Consider the following 22097-nt stretch of genomic DNA (forward strand, 5'->3'; position numbering starts at 1 on the left):
CCTAAAGGCAGAAGAGTTCAATGCTTAGTCTTAATAACTTCTTGGAAGGGCATTTCTTCTTTGCTTAGATAAATATCCCAATATGCATTCATAAAACTAACTGCACTCTATTTCTGGAGCACTTTGATTTACTGTGAGCTAATGTCTGGAGCAATTTTCTTCAAGTCAGTGACAAGGAAAAAAGGCACATCTGTTGCACTTAATTTTTGTGTGTGTGTGTGTGTATGCTACATGAATAGTATTGAAGACACCAAAGGAGTAAGTTATCATTATGTAGAATCTTCATATATTCTCCATGTTTCTGAATGTGACTGTATGGGAATCCTATATCTACGTGTTTTTTTAATGCTTATTCCAGTTAGAGATAGTTTTGGATCATTCAGCTCTACTTCTGTGACTTCAACTAAAAGGCACATATAACCAGTTTATTCTAGTACAAAAATGCATTTAACCGTATTTATTTTGAGAATAAGTTTAATCTGTAGGCATTGCATTAAGAATTTATTTCTGTTCAAAATTTTTGATCTGTCTTGATCTCTCTGAACTGTAGAACTGAATGGAAATTAAATTTACATAAAATTGTTTAGAATAAATATTTCTAGTCTGATTATTAATAATTTTAATGCATTTTAATATATGTAGTGCTGTAGTATTTACCTACCAAGTAACTTAAATTGCCCACAATCCCATCTGGAAGAACTGTTATTGCCATTATTTGCTTTTAAATCCTGCACCCTTTTTTTGTGTCATGGCAATACACTTTTATTATGCTCTGAATTCTAAAGTACTACTTTAGATTAATCTCAGGAACTATAGTATAGAAACCCCTCAGGTCTTAGAGTTTCATCATTTTGATTGAAGCTAATGTATATTGAACCACTAAAGCAGTTAATTTTGTAGTCAGATTTGGGGGAAAAAACATTCAGCTTTAGCACTTGCAATATAATAACGGTTTCATTAATGTCTTAGTGGCCATACAAAATTGCCTGAAGATACTTTTTCGCTGTGTAAAAATTAAAAATGCCAGGTGATAAATATCATAGTATTTGTACATGATCACTTTAAGAAGGGAATCAAAAGACTTACACTAATGAATCTCACTGAGTTTTTGGGAATGTGAATAGACATAATTTAGCTTTCATTCATTTGTGTGTAAACATAATTCTTGCAGTGGTTTGTTTTCTACCAGGAATCACAGAGCTGTTCTGAAAAAAATCAAAATGGCAACAACCAATATGTTTGCTGTCTTTGTGTTGACAGATGAAGCTGTGAGATACCAAACTGACACAGATTGCTCTTACAAATATTTCTGATCCCAAAAAAGAAGTTCTGGTTAAAACAAGCTAAAAATAGTTAGCCTTAAGTTCATGAAAGCTTAATTACTTGCTACAAAAATGTTATAACCAGTGCATTGTGGTGTTCTCTTGACTGAATAATGTCCAGTAGAACCAGACAATTGGAGTGTGAATTAATTTAGGCCTTGAGTGGGATTTTTTGAAACATGCACTGTTCTAATCCCAGTTAAATTCTCTTCTGGTTGCTTGAGGAAAAGGAGATCCTGTAAGCAAGAGCAGCTGGAGTTACATGTTTTGAGTAGTAATCTTTCTCTGATACTTTATATAAATTAAATAGGAGACAATTTTGTTTGCATATTTGAATATAAGGTAGCTACTATGATTTTCTTGCTCAAGATGAATATAAAGAAGGCAACATGGATTGGTATTTTTTTTTCCTCTGTGATTATTATGCAGGGTTCTTTAAAATGAACAGTTATTATTTGTTAAAAAAATTGGAAAAACTGATTTACAGCATTTGGCTTATTACAAACCCTTCAACACAGACAGTGTTAGTTATATTGGTGTGATTTTCAGGATCATGCATTCCTACACAAATCCTTTGTGTAGGGGTAGATAAAAGTATGATGAGTAATACTCTTGTATTAACCTAGACTTGTAATGTCTGGGTTTCCACACTTCCCCATCAGGGTGATGAGCTAAATAAGCACAAACACCTGTTCAGGATGGAAATGCTTACAGACAACAACTTAGTAAATATTTTTATGAAGAAAAGCAGTATATACAAGTGTTGTAAGTGTCTAAAAGCCCAAAGGAGTAGAAATGTGCTTAGACTTAATGGTAGTTCCTATCTTCAAAGACAGCTTATGAACACTGCTGCAGAATATTTCTTAAAAATCTCCTAAATATTTTGTGGCAAATATTATTTTCTGTGTGAGAGGGCAAGATATACTTAAATAAAGTGAGTGCAATTTTCTTTCTCTATACAGGATTTTTTTAATGAAATGAATGTAGCCTGGGGAGTTTTAAATCGAATGCATATTTGCCAGTTCAAACTGAAGTGACTGATATGGAATTCACAGCAGCTAAAACACTGATGAAAATTTCCCTATAAATAAGGATGAGTCTGAGTTACTAGTTGCTTATTTCTGATAGTGATGTAGTAGTACTGACCTTTAGTGAGGCTAATTAACTTTTCTGCAATGCATTTCAGAGTGCTGTAATAACAGCAGAGAAATGAATATCAATATATGTTATCATCTGCTAAAATACTATTAAGAATATTACTTTTCTTGCCTCCATCTTTTAATTTTTAAGGTTGAATAAGGGCATGGAGTGTATTTTAATTAATGTAACTGACCTCTTCTCCTATGAGGAATAGTTCTGTTTAAAAGTCATTAAGATTTACTGTCTGTAGCTTGCATAACTGCTGTGCTGTCCATACCTCTATATGCTTTCATGTTTTAGGGGAGAAATCCCAATATTATTTTATTGAGTAACTGTATTTTCTTGTCTTTCAATTCAGAGAAATATTGTACTTTTGATGAAAAGGGAGCTGTTACTTTTACAAGATGAACTGACTCTTGAGAGAGAGAAAAAATCAAATTACTGCATCTGTGTTTTAAAAATGGTGTTTGGGTAAAGATGTTTGTTCAAAGTAGGAACTAGATCAAACCTGCATCCATTAATCCTAAAACTTTTATACTGAAAGACATAAAAATGCACTCTGCAAAGGTGATGCTCTTCACTTTTCTGACTCCATTTTACTGTTTGTCACTGGTAACTTTTATCTTTCCTGAGATACCATTTCATATGGTCTATCAGACACCAAAGGGTAGAGGAAACAAAGAGTTTGACCCTACCCAATGTGTAATGACCTCAAGTAACTTAGATTTAAATAGGACAGCAGGCTGATAGTTTTCTCCAAGGGTCTATGGTTGGGGAATACCTTAAGGCCTTTTGGAAAGGTCAGGATAGAGACTGGCCATACCTCGTCCCTCACAGCCTCCCTCTTGACAGGGAGGTGCATTAAATGTTTGAGCTGATGATCTGAGTTTTTTAGAGGTCAAATTCTCAAGTAATTTCCTCTTGATTTTCCCTTTTGCTTAATAAATAAATGAGTTTTTACTCTTGGTGTTCTAGGTCTAACTGAGAATGTATTTCACAGCTGATTTCAGGAGACTGTGGTCTAAGCAAGACTCCATGTGTAGAGTCAGATGGCTTAGTCTACACTAACTTATACACACACAGACATTCATGATTTTTTCCCCCTTGTGAACTGAATTGCAAGATTGTATAAACTTAAATCCTTATTCTCTGTCTCATGAAGTATTTTATCCCATTTTGAATTATTTACCTAAGTGCAAGTGAAGTAATTAGAGATTTCTAAAGGATTCCTCTTACTTGTGAAAGAAAAATCATAACCTGTGTATTTAAAAGAAAGGTGGGAAGGAAATGATAGCTTATGATTTTGCAACTTGCTGAAATTCCTGTCCACTGTAAATCAGACTGGTTTCTTTCAAAAGCCAGCTGGGGATGTAAATCTAAATATTTCAGTGTACTCAAAGTGTAAATTTTGGAATTTATTTTGTACTGCCTGACAACAGTCTATCTAATGGCTTACAGCATCCACAGAGACCATTTTCTATTCATTTACTGCTGTTAGGAACTTCTGGTTAGAATCACAAACTTTTATGAGAGGCTTATCTTCATTCTTTTCTATAGATCCCCATCTTTATACTGCTCTTTTTGGCAAAGAATTAAGTGTGAATCTTCAGTTACAGCTCACACCAGGTGGCTTGGGTGTAGACATGGATGTGTATTGAGGATTGGTAGGACACTTGTGAGCCACAGAGTGCTCATCTTCCGCTACCTTCTGCTGAAGCACTCTCACTGCAGAGGGAAAACCCACACACTAGGTTACAAAAAATTGAATACTGTGGAAGCAGAAGTTAATTCTTGCTCCTTTGTAAGATTTTAAATATTTTTGCAGTCTTATAATTGCCCTTTCTTCAGTTGCTTGCATAATGATATTATAACAAAAGGCTTTTGATATATAGTGCAAAATTCTGGGAAATTAAAAGAGCTGGTGACAGCATGATTTCCAGGAATGATCTTCTGACACATCATGACAGCACTGAAAACAAAAATCTGTTAAAAATGTCATTTTACAAAGTATATATGTTTGTTCACATCTGCTGGTATATATGCTGACGGAATGAACGTGTTTTCACAACTATTTAAATGTTACCTGATTAGGGATAAGTCAAACATTTTAAAAGTTAAGCATATTATTTGCTTTGCTGAATAAAGCCAAAACGTGAAGTCAGTAGGACTTGTTTATGCGTGGTGGCTAATTTTTTATGGTTTTAAATTCCACATTACTCCCAATTTTAAAGATTTTCTCATGAAAAAGAAAAAAAAAAGAAAGGAAAAAAAGAGAAAAACAAGAATGACCTCACACTTCCAGGTATTTGATAGTGAGCTGCACTGACAAAAAAATTAGCTTCTTTTCTTTTTCAAGAAAATAATGCTATGAATAAAGATTTTTAGAGCTTTTTAGTTTAGAAACTTCTTTCTTTTATAACCTTAAGTCTTTTGAGGAAGTTGGGTTTCTAAAATATACTGGTATATGTCAGGAGAGACATTTTGATTCGTAATAAAATGCTTAATTATTTGACATAATGTGCAAAATCACAGAACCATAGAATGCTTTTGGTTGGAAGGGACCTATAAATCTAGTCCAATTCCCCAGCAATAAGCAGGGACACTTTTAGATCAGGTTGCTCAGAGACCTGTCCAAACTGACACTGAATTTTTCAGGGATGGGGCTTCTATCACATCTCTGAGCAATCTGATTCAGTTTCACCATGCTCACCGTAAAAAAAATTCTTCCTTGTATCTAATCTAAACCTACCTCTTAGTTTAAAACCATTTAAAACCATTACCCCTTGTCCTATCACAACATACATATATATGTTATGCAATTGGTGCTTAAATATGTGCAAAAGAGGAGGTTCTCTTTCCTGGCAGTCTTTTTATGTCCCATCTGCCCTGGACTATTCTCTATTTCCCAGGATGTCTGTGATATCTCTGTTTCAGGGTAAATGATCTGGATACATGGGGCTGTGTATGTGTAGCTTATAAGTAAGAGTTGATACAAGACATACAGGAGGTAAAAAAAAAAAAAAAAAAGACTAAAAAAATCTGCATTTTTGAACACTGAGTTGGTGAAAGGTCTCCTAAAGTGATGCATGAAGAAAAGTTTAAAGAAAATTGCACCTTAATAAGTCAAGGTACCTGCATCCATTTTGGCCAGTTGTATCAGTTTAACATGATCCAAGATCTGAGTCTGCTGGTTGCAGGATTATTGGATTTTTTAGTTGTTGTTTTAAATCTATGACTTTACTGAAACCAGGGTGTGTTTACAGAATACCTGTGTTGGCATGGAATGTGTTTCACAGGAGAAACTGGATGTCCTTGCCTCTGGGAATAGCAGTGCTCCTGGAGAGAAGGGGCAAGTACTGGGGTCTTGACATATTTTAGCTGTTCACATCTCATCTGTTGTTGTAGATCTAACGCAGTTTTAATTTTCTAACACTTTTACTACATTTTATTATTTGTAGGGCAGACAGAAACATGTGCAGGCAAGAGGCTTTTAACTCCACAGGAAAGCACAGGCATCGCTTTGTACTTGGGATGGAGAGGCCAGCAAGAGTTTGCTTTACCCAGCACAAAGAATTGCTTTATTTATAAACAACATCCCCAAACCTGTTTGCTCAATTACTGACAGGGAACAAAAATGAAACATATTAAAAGAAAACACTGAAACTCTAGAAAAAAATATTTCAGATTTCTATTAAGTCTCAGCATCAGAAATATGATTCTTAGATTGCTTTTGGCAGTACATCTAAAATTCACAATTCTTATTTTTCTGTGGATAACTTGGATCAGTGAATTTTTATCTGCATATTGATATTGTCCATGATTTTGGTGTGGAACAATTGTTGCTTTGTCACATTTGATATGTGTTTACTCTTGATAAGAAGATGTGGGTGGTAAAAGTTTCATGATACTGTGAACTTTTTACTTTGAAGTACATTATGTTTTTGCTAGATGTTAGCTGGGCATCTTGCACCCATGGAGTAATCTCACTAAAAGAAAAAAAGCAAGTGGGAGTTTTGGGATTTTAGAGCTGATTCAGTATTGTTAGACAAAGAATTAGAAGTAAAATGAATGTAATCAATAACAACAACAAAAAAGAAATTAATTGAAAAAGAGACAGAAGTCCTACCACTGATAAGTAGGTACTTTTCACTGGGCAAAGTGACAGCTGAATGAAATGTAATGAACAATTTGTACTAGGAGGCAGAGCTGTCTGAATTGGTGTTTAAGCTTTTGAAAGTCTTTTAACAATTGTTACCTAGTACCTAGTAACTGCCTTAGCAACTAAATGTAAGTTATTAAACACTGTAACAGCTTCATATCCATACAGAGACTTCCCTTACAATGCTCCGTCACCTCTCCAGCACAGAACTTTGACTTGAAGGAAACTTCTTTTCTATGAATATTTATAGCCTGTTCTTTTGAAAGTATTATTGATTTGATTACTGCTCCCACAGAACACAGATGAAAAGAAACTACTGAAAGGAGATCAGCCTCTGTCTTGTCAGTTCTCAAATATTACACATTTTCTTAAGTCAGTCTAGGCTTCCTGTTATTATTCATAATTGAAAAATGAAAGTATTGGTAATTGAGAGGGCTTTTACAATCAAATGTATTTTTTCAAGCTTGAGCCAGGACATTATAACTTTCAGAATAATATATTGACATTTCTATGACACAGAATGATATGTTAGTGCTAACAATCAGAATTTCATAGGTTGGAATACAGATAATACCAAACAAAATGTTGTGCTGAGCAGTCATATTAAGTAAATAGCAGTACTTCGTGACAGTATCATCCTAAATCATGGGCTAAAACTACTCAGAGAATTCAGATAATTGAAGAATTCAATTTTGAGCAAAGGTTGTAAGATATATAAAAGAATTAGTGTATATATGTGACAGAGAAATATTTAAAGGGTACTTATGCTCAACACATTCATGTATTCATCTTTGCAAATAGTCTTTGTCCTTATTCATCCTTCACATTCTCTTGCACTATGCTCAGGAATATACATGCATGACAGAATGAGAGTCAACAGATTTCTGTGTGGCCTTGAAGAAGGTTGACTGAGATACTTTGAGGACTTCAGATGTCAGACTTTCCCTAGTTAAGGGTTGATGGAATGTGATTGTCTAGTCCTTAGCCAAGGAGTTATGGACCTAATAGTGTGCGTTATGGACTTAAATGATATAAAGAATTTTGCACTTTCCTTCCCTCTGTTCAGTTACCTATTTGGAAAAAGGAGAATAGCAATTTTCTATATATCTGCCTCACAATGTGCAGTACTAGGAAGTGAGTCACATGGAAGACTGAAAATGCTCTTGTAGTAACCAAAGACATAAAAGTCCACGAAGTATTTATTTGTAAATATGTAACTATATGGCATGGGCAAACAAAGGCATGTTAAACTGTGGACAAGAGACAAAGAGAAGAAGATGGAAAAAAAAGGAATCAGTGTGAAAATTTGGATGTTTCCACACAGTGAACACAAATGCACAAGTTTTAGTATTTCTGCAGCACATGCAAAGATTTCCACATAGCCCGTATGCGGTGTACTGCCTTTTTGTTTAATGATTATGTCCAGACCATTATTTATACTCAAAGTAATATCTTGTTTATCTAGGAATAAGTGTGCATCTTTGCCTTGGCAGTGATGGGCTGGCTTGTATTTAAATGCTAGTCTCCTGAGCCCAAGTGACAATCCAAAGGGAAACAGCATCTGGAAATACAGTGAGGTACCTTTCATAAAGATTTCATCAGATAACTCCTCAGGGCCTGGACAAAGCATCTTTTGATCTCTTAAAATCAATTTGACATTCAGTATCAAAATACATGTATGCCCTTTGAAAAGGGTAATCACTGTAATTGAGCTGCGTAGTCAGGGTGGATGTGAACCTACAGCAATACCGCTGCTGGTTTGCACACAGCAGCTGCTGGCTGAAGCTGAGGGCACGGCAGCCACACCTGGCTCCAGCCTCATGCATTCAGCAGCCAGGAGCTCAGCCTTTCCTCTATGAGTCTATGCAATTTTCTCAGTATCAAGTTTCTGCAATTTTTTTTTTGTGTAATTAAGCGTGTGCATGTTCACCAACTCCTTTATCTTTAACTAGTGAACTGTTTCATCAATTGCCCATATACCCAAACCTATAGCTGAGGGTAATTTCTCATATCTCAATGAATATGACATTATTTTGGTATAAACTTCACTTTCTTTGCTACCTTATTAATGATATCTTGTGCAATCTGAGTTATGTCAAAAAGAGTGAGAAAAAATTTACTGGTATTTGAAATTACATTTTTTTTGCTTGGAAAGAAAATATTTCAAACCTTCCCCAGATGTTTCAGTACCACTTGAGCTATTTCATATAAATGAATCATAAGTGGTGACACTCTTTTCTGGTCAATTTTGCAAACAAAATCTAGTCCTAGAACTCTCAAAAGCACCTATATTCTCTCACATGAGAAATACTTAATTGCAGCCAGTTAGTTTCAGTAGATGCCCTGCTTTGTGTAGGAATTTTCTGTGAAAATATTTTCATTTGGAGTCTCTGTTGTTCTAACTCCACTTTGAAATTTCAGATCTAAAAGAGCATTCTGAAAGACTGAGATACCAGTTAACTACAAAGCAAAAAGATTTTTTTCTCCACTTAAAATAGAAATGAGATTATTTATTTTTTAATGAGTTGCCAGTCTTCCTTTCTATGAAGGTTTGAATGCAAAGACAGTCTCAGCATCTGAGCAAAAGTATCTTGTCAATTGTATGAGAATTTTTAGCATTTTAAGCTCTTCCGTATTTGCAATAAGACATGTTGTTTGTCCTGGCACAGAATCAGGGCAGGGGAGGAAGAACCTAACTAGAAATTGAAACCTCAAACATTATTTTGCTCAAAAGCTGTAATGTATTTGTAGTTATCAAAGCTACTAATTTATACTTAATAGCAAGTCTGTTTCACATGGGGAAAGTTACAGGCACTTTCATCCTCAAAGAAATGAACGGGAAAAAAAAGGGGGGGAGGATATGAAAATGCAAAAAGGTTTTGCCATAAATTCTTGGTTTGCTTTTTTTGTTCTTGTTGGTTTTAGGTTTCTTTGGATGTTTTTAAAATAATTTTTATTCTCCCTTTTAATTTAGCATACTCTTACCTCCATCTCTATTGCTTACCAAAGGAACTGAGGTTGAATCTTATTTGAATCTTGGAGGTTTTGGAGCTGAAAGAGTGGATATGTTATTTTGTTGAATGGACCAATTAGTTACAATCTACTTACAATGGCCTTTTATTCTTAGTTCATTCAGCAGTTACTGGAAGATCCTTCTGAAATACATTTCTCATCCACAGCTGCTTGTCAGAGAAAACATATTCTAAATGTGCAAAGTCCTTTGGGCATTAAAGGCATGCTAAGCATTTAGCAAGGACATGAAAGGAATTTGGTGAAACTAGGAAGTAAATCATGCTCCTCATTATGAAAGTGCAGTGGGGAGAGTGCCTTAGATAAGGACAGTCTGAAAATGTGCTGACACTATCTTGGGTGAAACTGGTCTCATTCTGCAAGTCAAATTTTGTACTCTACTGTTTATTGCAGATAGTGTTGGTTAAAAGCTCTGTGAGGGAAACTTCTAGATAAATCTAGCAAGTTTAAACTAAGTGCATTGCTCATTTTCATGTTCAAAAAAATGTTGGTTGTAATGGGGAAGCAGCTGGCTCTAGGAACCAACTTGGGAGTAACAGTGGAAGAGAAATGCTGCATGGGACTCGGGATGTGAAGAGTGATGAAGATACTGAGGCTGCATGTGCCATCCCCATCTCTTCTAGGCCATCCCCATCCATTCTAGGCAAGCAGCTTGGAGGTGGCAGAGGGGAGACAGCAGAGAGCATGGTGTGATGTGGCTAATTCCCTGAGGTTTCACAGCAAGCAAGGCATTCATAGACAGAGCTCACGTCAGCCTCTGGAACAGAAGTGGCAGCTCTGAAGTGACAACACTTTGCCAGGAAGCTACTGCAGAGGTGCCAGGTGTTCCTGCCCTGCACATGCAGAAGAGCTGTGTGGTATGCAGGTATATGTGATGGCATTCCTGTGGCCATGTGCTCCTTTCTAAGCACAGCGCCCCAAATGAGATTTTTCTTGGGTTTTACCTAGTAGCAGATTTTTTCTTCTTTAATTTTGTTTTTAAAGAAAGGAAAAGTACTTTCCTGAAACAAATCCCTCAGGAATTGTACTAGCCATATGAAATATAAATATGTTTTCTCTTCTATTACATAAATTATGGATTAGTTTTTCACTGGAGAAACCAAGAGTAGGATGTAAGGACAAGTTGTGTAACTCGCAAAGTAGGCTGTGGTGTACAGCAGCAGACTGTTATAAAACATGACACTGTAGGAAACTATGATTAATATGTGATGGAAACCCCTTGGCAAATCCATTCACTAAAGTACATGGTGTATCATGAGAGCACTATGGTTTGTATTATACGCAGTGAGCATCTAGACAGAGATAAACTTCTACCTGTTTGTAATGTTCAGTAATGGGTGAGATTTTTAAAAAGTGTAATCGATAAAAGACTTTCTTTGCTGTTTATGGAAGAAAAGCACTTCTTATTTTTCAGGATGAAAAGCAAGGATTTGTGAGCGTAGAAGTGAGGTGCTATCCTTTTCTTGAGCAAGGCATGACTGATTTAGGGAGGAGAATACACAGAGCTGAACAGGGACTTTGTGTCCTCATGCGAATTAGCAGCAGATGACAAGTATGCCACAGCAGCAATTGCCTCTGAAATAGCTGTGGGATGCACAGAGAATATCCGTTTGCTTTATGAAGCTAGGTGAACAAGCTAGGTGCCTGTTTGGCACATGTTTCACTGGGCTGGTGTTTTGTCACCATTACAAGACACCACTTTTAGAGAGCAAATATTCTTGGAAAAAAAAATGAAAAAGGGAGAGCCATTCCCAAATCCCCTAGTATGAATTTTGTTAATCTGATATATCCAGACCTCTGGTCCTGAATTGTGTTAAGACCCCTCAGGAATTACACCCTGGCAACTATTCAAGCTCCTGTTGAAGCATAAACAAGAATATTTATGAACGCAAAGTAGGTTGGATCTATTTGTCCCTTTTTTGGTTGGTAATGAGCTAATTTTATTTTAAAACTCAAGGGTCTTTTCTGCTTGGTGCATGAAGGGACAAAGTGTAGCTGAAATTTCCTGAATTATGGTAATCAGTAAGTTTATCCATGGCTCTGGTTTAGGGAAAGGATATAAGGTTGGTCCAAAGGCACTGTGAGTTTTCCACTTGCCTGAGTCATATTTTTTTTTCATTAAACTAGTGCATGGAATTTACAAAGTTGGAGGACTACACAACTTGTAACTGATGCTATTTCCTGTAATTGTGTCCTTTTTCTTTTGGACTGTTTTTTTTTTTAAAGTCATGATTTGGGGAAAATTTTAATACTAACTTTTATACAACTTTATCTAACTGAACTTTATCAACATTACATTTGTTGTTTATAAAAAAAATCTAGACGTAAAATATATTCCCAATGTGGTTTATATTTTATTTCAATGAAGTTGAGTGAGGGGCAACTTTTTCTCCCATGTACTGAAAGGAAAAAAAGTAGTTTAGACAACAGATCTTCAGTGCAGCTTACCTACATGAGAGCAGAATCTAAAAATAATAGGTTTCATAGAGAAAAATCTATATGTTACACCCAAATGCTCAGAATGGTTAAACAAAAAGTCTGATAAACAACGAACATGTGCTTTATATTGAGAAGCTTATAATCACATTATGCAATAATTCTAAGATATCGTGAAAATGAAAACTACATTGTGAGTTCTCAATAGAGCTGATAAAATTTGTGTATCAGCTTTTTCAGAGGAAACTTGAATTTTCAATTAATTATTTTTGTGTATATGAAAAGTATCTCTTCCACAACATTCAAGATACTAAGAAACATACTTCTCATTTATTTGTGAAAATATTTTAACAATGTATTTACAAGTTGTGTTTTTTCTGTGACAAAGTAATTTAGAAAAAAAATGACCACTGAAAACAAAATGACTTAATTTCTCCATAGAAAATAAGACTTTTCCTGACTTTTCTTGGCCTTCTTTGAAGTGCACGTTATTGTGCTGAGAAGTTGAGCAATGTCAAAAATACTGGGGTTTTACTACTGCTGCTCCCAGAAAACTTGAGTGATCCTTTTGCAGAGAAAAACTTTTTGAATTAAAACTGAGGACTGACACCCTTGAGACTTGTCTGTAGGATTCTGCCAGTGTGATCTTGTCCAAATCATTAAGATACCAATCTTAGGAGATGCATTTGAGGGCATTTCACAGGTCTGTGCTCTTTGTATTTCAGCTTCTTCATTCTAAGTGGACCAGCAGCAACTGAGGTATCATAGGCATATCAAAGTGCTCTTTTACACAAGCCAGTGAAGACAAAATGGTTTCCACTTTCAAAGGGACAGAGCCATGAACTGTAAACTCTTTCTTTAAGCTTTGTTAACAACACTGAAAGAACCAAACCTTTAAATAATGAAGACTCCAAAAGCAGTCCCATTTATGATAGAAATCCTTGTTTTGCTCATCTCAGGTTGTGGCGGGTTGAAATTCCCCCCAGTATAACATTGCCAGACCAGCTCAGTTGAAAGCAAATAGCTATACTTACGAGCACACTAAAAATCTAGAAATATGGAATGCAGTGAGTATGTACAAAATATACAATATTTACATATATTTACAATTTATAAACAACACAAGGCCCCCCCCTGGACAAAACCAGGGGGTTACCAACAGCTACCCTCCCTGCTCCCTTCTCCCACCCTGTACAAGGCAAAAAGAAAGAGAAGCAAAGCTGAGAGTAGTTTGTTAGTACTTAGTCACAACAAGAATGCATTCAAGGTCAGCAACAGCTAAGCAAAAGCAGCAGCTAGCATCTGCCAGAGCAGAGAAACCAAAAAGAGGAAGTTAGTTTACACAAATAACCAATGGGATTGTTTAGACCTTATCATTATTTTCCCTTTTACATCCAATGGTAATTTATTTACATTTTACTACTTTCCTACTCAATCTGTGAAAAATTTTCCTAGGCGTAGCCTAAAACTACCACACAGTTTTGTTTGTTTGTTTGTTTGGTTTTTTCCAGGCTGCTTCACTTTGAAACACAGAAATTGTAGCTCATTTACAAGTACAGCAGCCTGCTAGTTACACGTACAGTAGTAGACCTTTATTTGCAAGTAGCAGAGGATAAGGCATAGCCTAACCAATTGGCATTAACCTCTTGTAGTAAATAAGAAAAGCTGTCATTTATTTAAAAACAAACAAACAAACAAAGAAGCCCCCCCCAAACCCCAACAAACACCCAAAAATTTATCAGAGTTTTACTTCTCTGCAGTATGTATAAAATATAAAGTAAGGTGGTAAATTGTGTAGCAGAATTGTGAATTGTTTAACTCAGAGAAGATTGTCTGACCTGCACTTCATTTATTTTTTACATTTGCTGTGTCATATGGTTAAGCTAGGAGGATCTGTTTTTAACCATTCTGTTCCTGCAGTCCTTTTAAAATGTGTAATGTAATATATGTAACTTCTTAAACATCTCAAGTTGTTTGTAATTTAGGCTTTGGAAACATCTCTCCACGCACACAAGGTGGAAAGATATTCTGTATCATCTATGCCTTATTGGGAATTCCTCTGTTTGGTTTTCTGTTGGCTGGTGTTGGAGATCAACTAGGGACAATCTTTGGAAAAGGAATTGCCAAAGTAGAAGATACCTTTGTTGTGAGTATGCTGACTGCCTTCTTTGTTCTTCATGCTGTTCATTGAAGTTAACAAGTGCAAAGTCTGAAAAACAGAATGTAGCTCATTGTTGTAACCAAATGTATAGCAAAAGACAGGAAGATCTTTACAAAGTCTGAACATGTTACTGAATACCTCTAATTGAGAATTGGATGCAGCCCAACATTACCTACAGTAATTATGAACAAATCCAAAATATTTTTCACATATAATACTCCTGTGCTTGCTGTAATGCTTGTCTTTGAAGGTTCTCCTATTGATTGTGATAGGAGATCAATGACTCAAGAGATTGAAGAGGGGGGCTGGAGGGGTAACATGGAAATTCTTGCTGCTGTTTTGAGAGGGGCTGTAGGGGTAACATGGGAATTCTTGCAGCTGTTTTGAGATGTTTCACAGAAGACATTTAATGTCTGAGTCTAAAATCACAATTCTTAAAATCTCTACTCAGGTGCCATCATACCTGAGGAGATGATTACAGCACATAAGCACCTACATTTCAAGATGTATGGGTCTGTAGGTGACTAAAGCTTTGGGTATTCACAGAAAGAGGACAATCCAAATGATAAAGAGCCTGTTGGTGCTTCTCTGATATTGGTCCTTTGTGGTCTCCTCATTAGGCTGTAAGATGTTCCAGCTTAAGGCATTTTCAGCCTCTTTGACTAAACAGTTTAGCACAGCCTAGAGGTTTAGCCCTTCATTGTCTTTGGATACCAGTCTTTAATTATTCATGCAAAGTGGTACAGCTTCAGTAGAGGAAGACACTTGACAAAAAGACTAGAAGCATAGGCAGCTGTTGAAAAATTCAGCCATAACAAGACCTTAACAACCAAATGCCTTAAATTCTAGCAGAGGAACTTAATTTGCTTAACTTGGTCTCTGTTTCACGTATGGAAAAGTTCAAGGTTGTGTTTTACTACTGCAGTTACTAAAAGGATATTTTCTGAGAATTTAGAAGCATAGGGTAAACTGGATAGTGAAACTTAATAAAATTAATTATTTAGATGTTTTACTAACCCTTAGTAAAATGGCATAGGTAGAGCTATTATCTGATGTTAAAATCATTTATGAAGTACTGTTTGTCTTTTGAGATGTAAAAAGTCTCATATCCAGCTAAGCAAGCAGCCTGACTTAATATCTGTTTGCAACAGCAGTGCAAGAGTTAGAAGAAAATTTTTTCCCACGACAATCTCTAATTCTGGGGACAGGACACATTTTCTATGCAGAAAGGGTATATGTCGTGGCTTTATTTTTGAAGAAGGCAAACTGGGGCTGTGCAGAGTAGTCTCATGCAATAGGAAAATACAAGTCTGAAAGCTTTTTAAGAAATGACATTGGAACATCAGTTTAAGTCCAGAGAAGATACCAGTGAATAACACCCATTTCCATTGAGGTTTCTCTAAAAAAAGCAAAAACAGGCCATAGGAACATTTTATTTTTATCCTTTCTGGGTTTTTTATAACTGAATTTTATTTTTTTCCTTAAAAGTACAAAAGATTTGACACTAACATGTGTCTCTTAGCCTTTTGCTCATAGAGATAATGATTTCCATTTTTTTTTTTTTGGTAATAGATGTATCCCTACACGAGAACGGTTCAACATAAAAAACAGCATCTTGCCTTTATTTCATGATATCTGAATGAAAACAATGATCTATGTGTTGCAGTCTGGAACAGTCTCTTGTTCTGTTTACTAGTTATCCAAAAGAAGAAACGGGATTCTGATGTGTCAGAGCAGGGTATTTCATGTTGCAATAACCCAAACTGTTACTGTGATTTGGGTTACAGAGCTGGACCTTGGTTATGCTGACTCTAAAGCGTGGTTTCATTGGCACTAAACTTAAATACAAGAACACATCCCTTTGAAACCCTGCTTTGATTTTCCTGTGTGAGAATTGTAGCAACCTGTCCTCTTGAGCAACTTAGGCTGTGTCACTGTGGGTGGTAGGTGCTTATGTACAGTGGTACAGTTTTATTAATGATGGGTTTCCTCTCTTTCCCCTTCCCTTTCCAGAAATGGAATGTGAGTCAGACAAAGATTCGCATAATTTCAACAATTATATTCATACTGTTTGGCTGCGTGCTGTTTGTTGCTCTTCCTGCAGTTATATTCAAGCACATAGAAGGCTGGAATACACTAGATGCAATTTACTTTGTGGTTATCACTTTAACTACCATTGGATTTGGTGACTATGTTGCAGGTAAGATTTTCTCATAACTCTCTATCTCATAATATTTTGCACAGTGATATATGTTCTGCATTTTTGCATTATTTTGGGACAGATATGTCGTGGAGTCTCTTTCTCCAATTTACCCTTTATCATTCTTGTGTCAGTGCACATGATGGGGCCTGCCCTCAGCTTAGATGATGTGGCAGCCTAGAGATAGGAGATGGGAAAGTGAAATGCATGGTGCCTGTCTCTGCATACTTGATTTTTTCTTCAAAGATTCTTTACTTGTTTTTTAGGAAGACCTTTTGTTCTTACAGATTGAGTGTAATGCAAGAATTAATACAATGTCCTAGTTTGCTGAATATGTTTGTTTTTTTTTTTTTTTCATCTGGATTGCACTTGTCCCTTTGTATGCATTTTGTAATGTTAGGAGAAGGTTTAGCACAACCTTTAGCTAATGTGTCCAGCTTTTATGGTCCTGTTAACCCAGATCGGATTGGTTGCAAATAGCTTTAACATACTAATCTAAAAAAAAAAAAAATCTTGGGCTACTTCTCTGCATCAAGTATCTTTGACTTTTTTTCTTGAAAAGGTGTTAAAAATGTTGCACCACTTCTCTTATGTTGTCTGTGTTGAGAAAGTGTGCTGATCTGAGTGAGTGATGTGTTGATGTGAGGATTAGAAATTCAGAGCTTTGTGCTCTGAGACTTGCTTTCTTCAGCCTGGTCTCATGCTTCTCCTCGTGCAGCACCATCATCTCTCATGAGATGCCTCTTTCCCACCTCTGAACTCTGTGCAAGGCAGAGGTAACTAAAGACAGTAGTGCTGGGCTGCTGTCAGTGACCTGCTTTGCTGGAAGTAAATGCTTCCAGTAGGTATCTACCCGGCATGGTCCCTTCTCATGTTCCCTCTGTACCTGTGGCTGTTGCATGAATCCAAGTGCACCAAAGTGAAGGTCTCAGGTTGCTTCTCCTAGTGACCTGTAGCCTTGATAGCCTTGCCTTGATAGCAAGAATGACAGGTCTTGTGCCTGACAAAAGTTTTTCAGATTGGTGAAGTCCCACAGAGACCTTTGAAGTGTCTGAACTCTTTGCCATATTCACAAAAGATCTAGCTAAAATAGAGGAAATTTACTGTTGAAGGTACTAAGTCATGCAAGCTGTTTAAAAAATAAAGGGCACGTGAGAAGTTGCCAAAGATTCTTATAAATTAAAGAACTGGGCTATAAAATGGGAAACAAAATTTATTTGAACAATTTTTGGGTGATGTTTCCATATTTCTTTTGAATATGTCTCACTGATTTCTCCCTTCCCCTTTCCCATTATTATTTTTCTTCTATCTATTTTGTCTTAAGGAATTTGTGATTCTAGTCAGATTCTAACTAACACCAAATAAAAAATTCATTCTTTTTCTAAGCCAAGAGTCTGGGTGTTTTGGAATTTCATTCCTGAGGACTGCATGTCTGTCAGAGAATAAAAATAATAGTATCTTAAGGCCTGGTTATATTTACTGTAAAGCATTATGTGCAAAGGCCCACTTTGCACTAACTAGAACACTGAGCACCTTCATCATTACTAGCATAAATTTCCACAGATTCTTCTATTTACAGACCACTTGATATTAAAATTTCTTCCCCTGTAATGTCTCATTTTTAATTTTACCAGGAAACACTTTCTCTTTCTACAGATTGCCCTTAGATTACATTGTTCTGTAGTTTATGGTCATGTATGGTTCCTTTCATGTATCTTTTTTTTTTATTTTTGAGGTTCCACTGTAAGTGCATGATGTCACAAAGTGCCATGAATGTTTTCTATTTTCTTTTAGAGTAGCATGCAGAAGACTTGTATCAGTACTATAATATGCTATTGACTTAAAGTCTCAGTGTGTGGGATTTGGATTTGTACTTGCAGAAATGATACTCAAGAGAACATGTTTAGATGAGTAGCTCCATCATAAAATTGTCACTGGACTGTATTTTGTCAGAAATGAAGCTGACAATATTGTCACCATCGTGTAGACTAACATAGCAGGTTTATGGCAAGTGACTTGAAGGATTTTTTTCAAAGTGGTCCATTTGTTTTATTGTCCTTCCAGAACATAATTGTCTAATTAAACAAACAAATCTGAAAAATAGGTAAGATATTCATTGACTATGCTGCATCATAGAAGTTTACAACCACTGGTGTGCATGAATACTAGGCTGTTTGAAGAAAACTGACACTGCAAGAGAAAATTAGTCTTAAGGCCTAGGCTTCCTTGTTAATTTTGAGGAATTATGCAGAATCTTTTGCACAGTAGCAAATTAGTAAGTTGTGTTTATAATTTTCTGGTTTTCTTGGTTTCTCTTTTAGGCAAGTCATAACTACCACACAGACACTAAGGACCACTGATATTTTTGTAGTAGGCTTCGTCTAAAACACCCTTTCCTTGAAGTTTAGGAAACCTGAGTGCCATAACAGAGGCCAAACAAGCATGTAGAATTAAGGCATGTAAGTCTGTAGGGGAGGTTGTTGTATAGAATATGGGATTTGCATCTGAAATTGTGGCTCTAGAGCATGGTGTTTGTGGTTCTGTTTTGTCACAATGACACATGCAGCAGGCGGAATGATGCTTCAGTCCACTTAGTGCCTAGGTGGAAATGCGTTTGGGAAAAAAACCCTCACACTGGTATTAATTTGTTTCTTTCTCTGATTTTTTTTTTTCTGATCAGAAAGGCATGCTTCTTCAATATTTAGAGTGAAAACTTTCTTCTTCCATTCAGAATTATAGTAAAATCTAAAGCAGTGATACTCCAATTTGCAATTGCAGTGGAGTGAACATTTTGCCAGTAAAAATAAAAATAAAGCTAGCTATTCTTGTAGCATGTTGGAAGTCCATGGGATATTTGATGATTGTGTCAGTTTGGGATCATAAAGTTCCTTCAAAACCAGAAAATTCCCAAATATTTGAAAACTACCAATTATTCTGGTAATTTTTCTGGGAGGAACAGTCGTTCCAGAAGAAAAAAAAAATGTGTTTGCAAGCCCTAAATATTAATGTCATGATAGTCACAATGTGCATTAGGGTTAAAAGAAACATTTCTTACAATATGTGTTATTTTTCACTAACATGGAGCTCACTGCTTTCTAGCACCACTGCAGCTCAGAGCTGAAGAGAAGCCCTGAGAAACTTCCAGGAGGTAAAGGAGAAGGTGTTTCTGAATAGCGTGATGCTGGTCGTCATTAGAAACACTTGTAGAGTTTCCAAGAATTTTTCTACAAATTGCTTCTCATTTGTACTGGACACCAGGTGCTCTGTTCCCAGAAACTAGAATACCAAAACATCCCCTTTTGTACTCAGAATCTAGGTTGCTGTTTGGAGTCTATGGAAATTTCAGCTGCAGTTTCCAGTAGCAAGAGAAACCTTAAGGCAAACAAAAGATCACTCAAGAGGCATGCAAAGAGGAAAAAAAAGAAAGAGCTCTTGTAGTGCACGGACAGCACTCCAAAACCCAAACTTAATATTTCTTCTGTATTATGCAATGGTTTGATTTTTCTAAGTTTTGGACAAGTTGATTTTTTTTTTTTTTTGGTAGGGAAATCAGTACATTTTCTAACTGAAAAAAAAAAGTTCATAGTTGTAGCTTTTCACACACACACAAAAGGAAGAAAGAAACTGAACTAGAGCCTGCACTGTCTTGTGAAAATCAGGACAAACGTGCCTTTTGTTGTTCAAGAGAAACTATTGAGTTTAATATGACAGAAGAAAATCCAGCCACTATTATGAATATTCAGTGAAAGAGAAAAGAAAAGAGATTAACATAATGAAATATTATTGGGTACTAAAGCTAGCATTCAGGTATGTATATATATTCATAACGTGGCAATATATTGTTCATACATGCAGATAAATCCTTAGCAGTGCAGATTGGAACATATTGCTAAGGGAGTTTATCTTACAGTTTTCAAATCTAAACCTAAATTAGATGAGATGCCCAAAACGTGGCTGAATTAAGTAGAGGTCAGAAATGTAAATAACACATCAGTAGCCTTTTCCACAGTGGGGATTAATAATGGGACAAGGTTATGCTGCAATTAGACCAATTGAATCACAGAATTTTGCAGGTCTCATTTAAAAAATATATTCTAACTCTTTTGTGCTTGGCTTTTTTTGGCAGGGGTGTGTGTGTGTGCTTTTTTTCTTTTGTTCATTTTTCCCTCAATTTTTGAGTTCTGATGTTTAGCCTACTTTTTCTTTTCTCTTTTGGTCTGTAATTGAATTTGATGTACTGCCACTGTAATACAGATATCTGGGTCTGCACTGTGTTGCTTGTCCTGAGACTTAGTTTGTAGGGTACAGAGATATTTTCATCTCATTTAATGTCACTGAACTGGAACACTTCACCTGGTGGTCATAGCAGCCCAGTTGATCTGCTCTCACCATGTGGTATTACTTACCTGGCAGAAAGACCTCTACAGAAAGAAATTGCTGTTATGTTGAACAAGAGGCATGTGTCAAGCATCCCATAAGAGAGCTGTGCACTCTCCCACAGGCTTTGTGTCTTTTTTTGGCTTTTGGAAGTGCTCTTTTCCACCACAAGACTTCACGTCCATAATAGGGTCTGTCTGGTGTGAACCACGCAGCCTACTTTAAGTTCAAGTCAGCATGTGATGTCTTGCTCAATTTCTGCATAGGACATCGTGTATGGAGTGTTTTATAAGCTGTGCTTTGTATTCTGAAGTAGCTCTCCATTTTTTCACTGACTGGCATCAAGTAACTTGTATGGCCTACTTGCATTCTCTCTTTGAGTTAGTGCAAAGAGATCTTGTCCCAAGCATGCTTCTTTCCCACATCTCCACATAAGCTAGCTGTTCTCTGGCCCTGTTTGCAGTCCTTGGAGGTAATTTCTTTCAAACTGCATATCTGAACCATCATATTTCTTTGGACAAGGACAAATGATGTTTCTGGATTAAGTCTTTTGGCCAGGTTTGTCACAGTGGGCAGGACAGACAGCCATTTGTTACTTTACAATTAAAGATGTGTTTGAATTCCATGACATATCTGTACCTAGAATAATTTGTACTGCAGACAAAAAATAATAGACATTTCCTGGTTTGAAGGGCCAGCTTCTGAACAACCCAAAAATCTGTGCTGGTAGGGAACTGAGATAGTCAATGCCAATAGCACTTTCTATTTTTAGCTTCTACATTTGAAGTAAAAATGCAAACAAAACCAGACAACTTTTCAGAAATAATTGCATGTTTCTATTTTGAGTTGGTTAACTGTAGAAAGAATGGTGAACAGAATGGCAATAATAAAATTATTTACTTAAAATGTACTTGTTTTATAAATGAAACAAATTTTAAAAAATTAAATATATTTATTTGAAATCCTGATCCCTTTAATGAGAACCAGAATCTGTTATAATGTGTCCCTGAAATCTTCTCTAATGCCATTCCTCATTAAAACACAGAGCTTTTCACCTCAGTAAGGAATATATGTTTGGGGCCAAGAATGCCTTCTGAAGTGCTGAAAATCCCAAATAATTTACAGAATCACAGGATATCTTTGATTGGAAGAGACTTTGAAGATCATCTGGTCCAGCCCATCACTGAGAGCTCACCACTAAACCATGTCCCTATGCACCAGGTCCAACTGCTCCTAAACACTTCCAGGGATGGAGACTCCATCACTGCCATG

At 36.2% G+C, this 22097-nt stretch overlaps 1 protein-coding gene across 1 annotated transcript in view; it reads left to right on the plus strand.

Annotated features, from left to right (window-relative positions):
• The window catches only part of KCNK2 (potassium two pore domain channel subfamily K member 2), a 138432-nt gene that overhangs the window by 95653 nt on the left and 20682 nt on the right, over positions 1–22097 (plus strand). The window contains 2 exon segments of the mRNA XM_054397185.1: positions 14073–14233; positions 16262–16448. Coding sequence (XP_054253160.1) covers positions 14073–14233; positions 16262–16448 — 348 coding nt within the window.

Source organism: Indicator indicator, chromosome 2, assembly GCF_027791375.1.
Source record: "Indicator indicator isolate 239-I01 chromosome 2, UM_Iind_1.1, whole genome shotgun sequence".
Taxonomy (NCBI): domain Eukaryota; kingdom Metazoa; phylum Chordata; class Aves; order Piciformes; family Indicatoridae; genus Indicator; species Indicator indicator.